The following is an 11,034-nucleotide window of genomic DNA, read 5'->3' as shown; positions in this document are numbered from 1 at the left end:
GGTCTTCCGTTCATCTTAATTTTTTTTTTGAATAGCTTGGAATTGTTTCTTTTCTAGATAAACCACAAACAAAATATATACAAATGTCAAAAATAAGTTTTTAGTTCAAAATTTTCAGAGTGTCTTCAGAGAAAGATTATTGTTTGTGAGCTCGCCTCACCACCTCTCCCCGTTTCTGAGCAGGTAAGTAGGAAAAATGTAATTCTGTATTAAACAATCAAATTGTTTCTAAGAAGGTCAGGCAGCTAAGAAGAAAACAATATTGACGTAAATATATTTGCAGCAAATCAACATTAGAGTCTAACTAGATCGAGACAGAATTAAATTAAATATAATATAAACAAATAAATGCAAAATAAAATATAAACTAAATTATAGCTTGAAAAACTATAAATTGGCTTACTTTAAATACTTTGAAATATTTTTGGCACCGTAGGACAGGCCAATATCTCAGTATAGGTAATGGCTTCCAATTAATCTTTATGTTTCGGAAGCAAGATAACCAGAAACTGAAATACGACCTTGTATCTACAATAAGTTTTAGACACATTCAAATTTCTAATTCAGCTTTAAAATAAATCTGCTCCTTAGAAAAAAATCTTGGGGAAATGGTTTTCATATATATAGAGGCAAAAAAAAAACGACTTTGTACCTTGCAAAAACTTACAAAACTAGTTCCTTCTTACAACAATCAAATGACAAGACTGGGACAATAGAACAGGGACATGAAATCAAAGGGGGCTTCAATAAAAGATCTTCGTGTACTTTACTATACCTTCACAGACCCGTATGGACTGGAAGGGGCATAATTTTACCTGTTTCTCCCTGCTAAAACCTATTACAGTTCAACAGACATGCGAGAATGACTAAACCTTATGTTTTTATCCGATAAGGAATGAGTAGCAAAGATAAAAAGAAGAAGAACTTTAGAAAATCTATTTATAAGATTATGTATTTTCATCTACTTCTTCTGTTCCAAACATAAAAGTCAATCATTTTGTAGTTGTCTCGAGAAATGGAAAGAAAAATTGATACAAAATTTTGGTAGAAGACATACGCTTTAGCCAAGTGTCTAAGCTTGTCAGTGACCTACTTTGGTCGACAATGCGCATGCTCTATCTCCAACATCCTTCACCAGAAGTGTGTGCGCTCTCTTTCTGACCCTCTTTGGTTCACTATTGACCCATTTGGTCAGTACCCGTCATCGACCCCTCTCTATCGTCAACAGTGCCTTTTTGGTGAGTCTCTAACCTTCCTTAGTCAACAGTCTGTGCACTCTTTCTCCGACCGCTTTGTATGATGTGCACCCCCGTCCTCAACTACCTGTGTTAAACAGTGCAAACATGCTGTCTCCAAGCCCATTGGGTAGGATTACAGTGTGACCTGTCCTAAATAAAGACCAATAAAATGCATATTTTACTAATGGTCTATGATTTCAATCAAACATGATATATACAGGTTTCTTTTCTTGATTATTACTATTGCCAGTGTCGTTACTAGCCAAAATGTGGGCGGGGGGGTAAGAGATTTTACCGACTGGCTGGTCATTTTTACCGACTATTTTTTGTCAATAATTAGCATAATGTTAGTTTCAAATACAATACGTCAAATCACTTTAGAAGTCGGTAAAACCGCAGCATTTACCAGCTGAGATTCAGAATTCGATACATATCATGCAACTATTTTAATTTTGTTCATTTAACCAAATGGAAAATTATGGCATCATCCGTAAAATTACGGCAGGAGTCGGTAAAACTGCTGGATTTACCAACCAAGTTCGAAGTTTCTGAAGATAAAATGTCAGTATTTTCGTGGTCTTTATTGAACCGAACAAAGAATTTTACTAACTTTTTTTTTACCGAGTGACCAAAAAAATTGGAGGAGGATTGTTATTATTTCCCATTGATAGCTCAATGAGCATTTTCCTTGGAGATGTAAGTCGACACAGTCCAATTGAGTAAATCAGGGCTAGATGTCCTGATGCAACTTTTTTTTTACTTTGACACCGGAGATTTTAGTCTCGCTCTCTAAATCCAGCCACAAAACTGACTATCAACTTCTTGTTCGTGCTTAAGGAACAAATTTCTACTGTCAGCCAGAATTAAATTTATTAGCCAACAGTTTTTCTTTCGAACCATGAAGACTCTGCATTTTCATTCTCATCAAGTTGACCTGGATACACGTATTATTGTTTTTAGTGGGGAATTTTTAACTGAAAAGTTGCCCAGCCAAAGTTTTGTGTTAGGAAACAGTCGGTGTAAAACAAATAGCGGTGGCGTTTGGAGGGGGAGCTGTGCTTGTGGAGAATTCACTTGTTTCGAATACAATGTTTCTTTTACCTTTTGAGTATTAAATAACGAAAAAATAACTAGTTACCTGGGCATAGTATTAACTTTGCAGAAATGTTGACAGGCTACATTAATCTGACGTTATAAAATTGACGTTATAAAAATGACGTTATAGTTACCTGGGCATAGTATTAACTTTGTAGGAATGTTGACAGGCTACATTAATCTGACGTTATAAAATTATATAATGTCTAATAAGGCACTTTTACGTTTTGAGCTCCTCTTAGCGACGATTTTGTCCCAAATACATCCGAGTAATTTCTACCTCTTTTAAAACTATAGCAGCTAATAGCCACATTTATGAAGCTCCTTCTTTGATTTTTTTTTGTCCTGAACAGCCCTTTTATATTTGCTTGTTTTTCTTTTTGGCTGTGTGAGCGTGTTTATTGACACGAAAGTGCGAATTCGGCCCATCTGGGCTCGTGATAGACATCACGATCACACCCCGATGGGGCATGAACGATCATTTACTGTTGATATAATTATAAAGTGACTGTCAGTCTTTGCTTTTGTAGGGTACCGTACCCTAAAATTATATAGCCCTACGACTAATATTTTTCATAGCATGGGGGTTATTTAGAGTAGAAGGTTTTCATTTACTATAATCCAACAGTGAACTGTAAGTAAGGAACGACTCGGCCGGATAGCAACTGAAGCTCTGAAAACTGGAACTTTGATACCAATATATACATCAATAGAATCGAAATTTTCGCTGATTCTAAATATATAAAATTCATTAAGTTTAACGTTACCTCTCAAAAGCTAAGAGGAGAAAGTTTGCCTGATTATCAAAAAGAGGGGAAACACCCCTAAAAATTCAAGTAATCTTAATAAAGACCACATCATCAAATTCAGCATATCAGAGAACCCTACTTTACAATTAATTAAATTTAGTCTTATTACTTTTTTTAAAGGAATGGTGATGTAGATATGAAAAAAAAAATGAAATTTTCAGATGCACTTTGCTTATACTTTCTGCCATCTGCGCCCTGTGCTTTATTTTAATAAAAATGAAATTTCAAAAATTACAAAACGACTATAACCGTTAGATTATTTATTTGAAATTTTGCTCCCAGGGCATATATCCCCCAAAAAACTGCCTCTGAACATGGCTGTTTAAAAACCAAATGCTACTATACAAGACAAAATTCAAGGAACATAAAACTTTATTCATATTTTTCATCAGAATACAAACTTAGGCAACATGAGTAGGGGAGAGTCTCGACGTTTTCAATGCTATCTGACCTCTTCTGACTTTTTAATTAAGTCATTTTCCATTAGATTAATTAATTAAAATTAATTCAAGGATTAAATTTGATTTCAGGATTAAAAATTTGCTTTATGGCATTGGTAAAATGACTCAGCTGTATTTCCGACAGTGCTACTAGGCATTAAATTATTTGTTGATTATTACTAAATTAAACAATGGTATAAATTAAAAAAAATGCTAAGGTGATGTATATTAGAGGCTACAGAACTGAAGGGTATGTACATTTTTATCTCATTCTTTTCATTTCATTTAGTTTAATATTAAAGAAAACAGCTTTTGAAAAGTGGTAATTTACCAAATGACACACGAAAAACGCGCGTGGATCCGCGGTTATAGTCAGTACATAACTATGTGTTTATTAATCTAAAATTAGTTTCAACCAAACTATTTCACTCGGTTCCTCCAACGCCACTAAAGTAGTAAGCAACGCTAAAAACAAGAGCTAAGAGCTCATATGGCACTTGTGACGAGGCAAGAAGAGCTAAGAGCCAAGAGGTCATATGGTATGAGCTCTAACAAAATTCTGTGAATCAATAGATTGATTTAAAAAGGAAAATAAGAGGCTTAATGCCGGTCAGGATTTTAAATAAGAGCTCTGAGTCACGATGTCCTTCTAAATATCAAAATTCATTAAGATCCGATCACCCACTCGTAAGTTATAAATACTCATTTTTCCTCTCCCTTTAGCCCCCCAGATGGTCGAATCTGGGAGAACGACTTTATCAAGTCAAATTGTGCAACTCGCTGACATGCCCACCAATTTTCATTGTCCTAGCACGTCCAGAAGCACCAAAAATCACCAAATTACTGAACCCCTCCCCCCAACTCCCCCGAAGAGAGTGAATCCAGTACGGTTCTGTCAATCACTTATCAAGGACATTTGCTTATTCTATCCACCAAGCTTCATCCCGATTCCTCCACTCCAAGTGTTTTCCAAGATTTCTCCCTCCAACTCCCCCCAATGTCAAAAGATCTGGTCGGGATTTGAAATAAGAGCTCTGAGACACGAATTCCTTCTAAATATCAAATTTCATTAATCTGATCACCTATTCGGAAGATAAAATACCCCATTTTCACGTTTTCCAAGAATTCCGATTTCCCCCCAACTCCCCCCAATGTCAAGGGATCTGGTCGGAATTTAAAACTAGAGCTTTAAAGCACAAGATCCTTCTAAATATCAGGATCTGATCACCCTTTTGGAAGTTACAAATACCTCAATTTTCAAAATTACCCCCCCCCCACCCCAACTCCACCAAAGAGAGCAGATCCGGTCCGGTTATGTCAGTCACGTATCTCAGACAGGTTTCTATCCTTCCCATCCAGCTTCATCCTGATCTCACCGCTTTAAGTATTTTCTAAGATTTCTGATCCCCTCTACTGCCCCCCAATTACGCTTGATCCGGTTGAGATTTAAAATGAGAAATCTGAGTTACAAGGTCCTTCTAAATATGAAGTTTCATGAAGATCCGATCACTCCTTCGTAAGTTAAAAATACGTCATTTTTTCTTATTTTTCAGAATTAACCCCCCCCCCCCCCAATAGAGCGGATCCATTCCAATTATGTAAATCACGTATCTATGACTTCTGCTTATTTTTCCCACCACGTTTTATCCCGATCCCTCCAATCTAAGCGTTATCCATGATTTTAGGTTCCCCCATCCCAAACTCCCCCCAATATCACCAGATCCGGTCGGGATTTAAAATAAGAGCTTTGAGACACGATATCCTTCTAAATATCAAATTTCATTGGGATCCGATCACCCGTTCATTAGTTAAAAATACCTCATTTTTTCTAATTTTTCCGAATTAACCCTCCCCCTCCCTCCCCAACTACCCCAAAGAGAGCGGATTCGTTCCAGTCATGTCAATCATGTATCTAGGACTTGTGCTTATTTTTCCCATCAAGTTTAATCCCGATCCCTCCGCTCTAAGTATTTTCCAAGATTTTAGGTTTCCCCCTCCCAACTCCCCCCAATGTCACCAGATCCGGTCGGGATTCAAAATAGCAGCTTTGAGACATGATATCCTTCCAAAAATCAACTTTCATTAAGATCTGATCAACCGTTCGTAAGTTAAAAATACTTCAATTTTTCTATTTTTCCGAATTAACGGACCCCCCACTTTCCCAGATGGTCAAATCGGGAAAACGACTATTTCTAATTTAATCTGGTCTGGTCTATGATACGCCTGCCAAATTTCATCGTCCTAGCTTACCTGGAAGTGCCTAAAGTAGCAAAACCGGGACCGACAGACCGACAGAATTTGCGATTGCTATATGTCACTTGCTTAATACCAAGTGCCATAAAAAGCGTATCTATGATTCCCCTAAGAAACCTCCAACTGGCCAATATTAACCATTTTCCTATTCGATGTTTTAGGATGTGGTCTTGACATGAAAACTTGAAAAATTTCAACACTGAAAGGGAGCAAAAAGATGAGAGCATATTTCCTATTGCAACTAAGTACCCTCTGAAGAAGGCACTTTTTACAGAGACTATTTTCCACATATTCTCAACATGGGGGGGGGGGTCCTTCGGATTATTTTTGGGAGGGAGACAGGATATGTATTTATTTACATTTCAAATTCCCTTGTGGATTTGTTCTTGCCACCACCACTATAAAAAAAAATTATTTTTATTTATCATAATTTTAAATGACTTTAAATCCATATACTTGAATTCAATCGGATCTAGCAAAGTAAGTCAACTAAAAAAGTAGATATTAAAAATCAATATATATCTAAGACACTTAAATGACTTTGAATACAATATAAATAGAAAAAAATACATAACAATTATTTAAACAATAGGTAGCTCATATTTGAAGTTGTATCAGATATTCGAATGTAACTAAATTTAAAATTTATAAAACAATCAAGGAGGCATACACGCCTCCTTGGCGTGTATTTTAAACACGATTTAAAACACGATAATGCTAACATTTAAATGAATTTAAAACACGATAATAATAACATTTGAAAGCGACGAAGGAATCCTCATCAACGGTTGAAGGAACCTCGTCAAAAAATATAAGATTATCGCATTACAATACACATTTAAGAGGGTTTCAGACCCTCTCCCTTGAAAAGCATCACCAAAGACCCATCTGAAATATTGTTTGCGTTTATCAATGATTGCAGCAGTTCAATTATTTAGTAAAGACAGGCAAGCTTGAAATTCTATCATTTTTGGGATTTTTTTTCATTATTTGATATAATTTCTTGTCTACTCAAATGTCCCTAAATCCAATACCAGGGGTTGCAGAAACAGGAAAGGGAGTCTAACGGATGGAGTCCAGAGAACCGCATTACTGATCAAAATTGGTAGAATATATACAAGGCCAACATAATTAAATAACAAGTCATTTTTTTAGTGGAAGGAGGGGAGGGGTAAGGGAAGAACAACAGCACTGTCCCCCCACCCTCAAAATCTGAACTTGAAAAAGATGTACTTCTCCTTAGTTTATTTGGAATAGGATCAGTGTATATAGTCATCAAAACTAGAATTCTCTTTTTCACATTTCATAATTAAAAAGTGGAATATTGAAGTTACTTAAAAAATTCTAGAAAAAAAAATCACTTTCAACAGTGGTGCACTGTAATATGAAAATTCCAAGGAGTATAAAAAAAAGAGAAAAATGGGTATCAAAAAACAATAAATGGATATTTAAAAAAGGATAAATAAAAACTAGATTCGCGAGTTATTAAAATCAGAACAATAATACCATACAAAGTTGAATAATCCCATAAAAGTTGAACAGCTGCACCCCAATATGCCCTGGTTAAGAATACTTACTACATATCACAATCAAACAGTTTTTGATAGCGAACTGTAGGTAAGGAGCTACCCGGCTCAATAGTAACTGAAACTTTAAAAACGGAGTTTTGATAAAAGTAGATATATTGGAAGAATCAAATTCTTATGCTGATTTTAAATATTTAAGTTTCATTAAGTTTTGTATTACCATCAAAGGTTAAGAGTCTGAGAAAACTAGCCTGATTTTCGAAAAAAAGGGAAGAAAACCCCTTAACAGTAACAGAATCTTAATTTAAATTGCACCATTTGATTCAGCGTATCAGATTACTCTACTGCCGAGGTTTCAAACTCCTATCTAAAAAATGTGGAATTTTGGATTTTTTGCCAGAAGAAAGATCACGGATGTTTATTTGTTTTTTTCCCAGGGGTGATCCTATCGCTCCAGTGGTCCTAGAAAATCGTTGGAGGACTCATTCGAACGGAAATTTAAAGTTCTAGTGCCATTTTTAAGTGAAAAAAATTGGAGGGCAACTAGGCCCCCTCACACGCACTTTGTTTCTTAAAATGGTCCGCTTGCATCAGAGAAGTAAAACATTACCAGTTGGATTAGCAAAAACGGGCCAAATATTGACAAGTCTCTCAGTCACTTAAGAAGTTTGCTAAGTCAAATAAATTTGTCAAAAAATTAACATCATCGAAAACAACCTTTTTTGTTATGCGGAATGAATATGCACTCAATTTGACTACTGCCTCATTTTTGGAAAAAAATAGAAGGAAATTTACTTTTTTTTTAATTAATACTTTTAAATGCTTTTATTAACCTTTTTTCTATGACCCCTACATGAAATGTTGAACATCTTTTGTTGAAACACTAAAGATTTAACAAAAAGACCCCAAAAAAATCATTACACAAAAACACTAGGAAAGAATTGGACGAAAATCTTAAGTTTAGTACACAAACTAACGTCAAAAAAACTTTTCACAAACAATTGGTTCTTTTACTTAAATTTAAAACACCCAAACTCCACGATTTTTTTTTTAATTGTGACATAAAAACTATAGGCAAGGAAAACAAGGTTTTAACTGTATATTTGAAAAAAACGTAGACATTTCAATAACAAACATCATTTCCCAGCGTTAAATAATAAGCTAAAAACTAAATTTGATAAAACTTTTAATAAATAATATCAAAAAGGATGGTGAGGTCATTAGGGAGGGCAGCAGCATTTTTTGAACTTGTTTCTCTTTCCGAAATGTCAACGATATATTTAAGAATAGTGAAATTAAAAAAATATATTTCTTTAAGTTTTTTTTAGAAAAATTATAGACACTAAGAAATTTCATAATCTTCTGACTGATTTATATAAAATTCTCCCTAGTACACATTATACAAAAAGGCCATACTATAATTCTGAAGGATCGTGAGACAGCCTTTCCTCTGGTTCGATTACCAATCCTTGATGAAACTTATTCAAAAGTTCTTTAATTTCATTATCATAACTTGACCACTCACTGATAATTCTTTGAGCAGCAGTTAACTTTGATTCTTTCGTCATAGGATTATTGCACAGATCAATAGTCTTTGCATATTGTTTGGACTTATCATCACACCAGGTTTCACACCAGAGCCATTCCTGAGGTAAGGACTTGATAGCAACCTGATGAATCATGTTATTAGGTAAGTCTTGATCTAAATTTGATAAGCTATTTGGATCTTGACTTAGAGCTTGATACTGTCCTCTAAGTCTATCACCTGCGGCTACCTTGCGGAACTTTTTCAGATCAACAACGTAAAGAGCAGAAATATGATACTTTCGGTTCTAAAAAGCAAACAAAGGACAATGAGTAAGGTTTAGTTCAAAAGTATCAAAAGAAAACAGCAAAAAGAATGTATAAATGAAAATATAAAAACAGTAACAAGTTCTAAATTCTGATATATTAATAAGCAAAAATTCACAACAAATAAGTCTGAGTTCTTAATGTTTTATCACTGCCATTATTTATTAACTAATAATAAATTCAATCAATCAATCATTTTATTGATGCTAAGAAGGAATTATCTCTTACAAACACGGCCCATGAAGCTTGGCTAGTAAAAAAAAGCAAATTTTTGACAATTGATATACAATTTGAAAGCATTGAATTGAGCGTTGAACAACTCTAAAAAGTATAAAAAAAACAAAAAAAAACAAAGAGTAAGGTTTTGTTCAAAAGCGTCATGAAAAAAAATGTATTAACGACAAAAATTTTAAATTCTGACATATTCACAAACACAAATTCGGAACAAAAAAGTCAAAAATTTTAGGTCTTTATACAGCCATTATCTAGTAATTAATTATAGATTAAATCAGTCAATCATTCTATTGATGTTAAAAAGAAATCTAGTTATAGTACTTAACTGCCCATGATGCCTTGCTCGTAAAAAAAGTCAATCTCTAAAAATTGATAAACAATTTTAAAAGAATATAAACTGAGCGACAAGCTGCTCTAAGAAGTAAATAATAATAATAATAAAAAAACAACAAATAGGGTTCTGGTCAGAAGCATCCTAAGAAAATAAAGATCGTATAAACGACAATATAAAAACCAAGATATATTAATAAACAAATTTAGAACTTAAAGGTCTAAGTTTTTAATGTTTTATTAGTGATTATTTATTGACTATTTATTCTAGGTTTAATCAATCATTTTTTTGATACTAAAACGAAATCCACATTTACAAGCATTAAATGTTCCATAAAGTTCGGCTTGTCCAAAATAAAAGGAAATTCCCAAAACATGATTAACAATTTTGAAAGAACATGAACTGAGCAGCAAGCAGCTCTAAAAGTAAAAAAAAATACAACAACAACAACAAGTAAGGTTTTGGTTAGAAGCATCAGAGGCGCCATTTGGGGGGGTCAGGGGTGGGCAAATGCCCACCCCAGATTTTCCAGGGGGCCCAAGCTTCCACCACAAAGGGCCCTTTTCCGGCCATAATTATCCATTATGTCCAACATAATCCATTCTGTTCAAATGATTTTAACTAACTGCACGCCTATTAGCCAAAGAGCGTAATTACCTGACGACCCTTGGGGAAATTACGCTATTTGCTATTAATCATTGTAAACTTTGAAAGTAGGTTAGATTCATGATAAAAGTCTCAAGTTCTGTCAAATGCCCCATGCCCACCCCAAGATTGGGCCCAAATGGCGCCTCTGAGAAGCATCCTGAAAAAAGGCATTGTATAAACGACAAGTTAAAAGCCAAAAAAAACAAATTATGACACATTAATTAACTAGATTTGGAACCAAACCAATATAAATCCTCAATGTTTTATAACAGCCATTATTGTTTGATTAATTGAAAGTTCATTCAAATAAGCATATCCCAAAAAAACTGATGAACAATTTTGAGAAGATGAATTGACAGATAAGCAGTTTTGTTTCACAATGATTGCATAAATCATAAACAAGCAGCACATAAATAAAGACATAAATAGTTATTAAATTAGAGGTATTTAATCATACGGTGGTGAAATTGTTGGCGTCCGTTTTTCCTTGTAAATTACTGTAAATAATAAAATGCCTGGTTCTACAAAACTTTATTTAAAAGAAAAAAAATGCTGCAAAGGATTCACAAAGAAATCACATCTTTCTTTTGAGCTCAATAGCCCTGATAA

General features: G+C 34.2%; 1 protein-coding gene across 3 annotated transcripts in view; it reads right to left on the bottom strand.

Moving 5' to 3' along the window:
- Window positions 1-3,496: 3,496 nt before the first annotated feature.
- The window catches only part of LOC136027655 (UDP-glucose:glycoprotein glucosyltransferase 1-like), a 41,814-nt gene continuing 34,276 nt past the window's right edge, over window positions 3,497-11,034 (bottom strand). For all 3 annotated transcript variants that reach the window (XM_065705085.1, XM_065705086.1, XM_065705084.1), the window contains one exon: window positions 3,497-9,193. In XM_065705085.1, coding sequence (XP_065561157.1) covers window positions 8,777-9,193 — 417 coding nt within the window. In that variant the 3' untranslated portion in view covers window positions 3,497-8,776. The remainder of the gene's footprint in view (window positions 9,194-11,034) is intronic.

The sequence above is a fragment of the Artemia franciscana genome, chromosome 5 (genome assembly GCF_032884065.1).
Source record: "Artemia franciscana chromosome 5, ASM3288406v1, whole genome shotgun sequence".
NCBI classification, from domain to species: Eukaryota; Metazoa; Arthropoda; class Branchiopoda; order Anostraca; family Artemiidae; genus Artemia; species Artemia franciscana.
The sequence above is the reverse complement of the archived record's forward strand: the minus strand, read 5'-3'. Positions and strand labels throughout refer to the sequence as shown.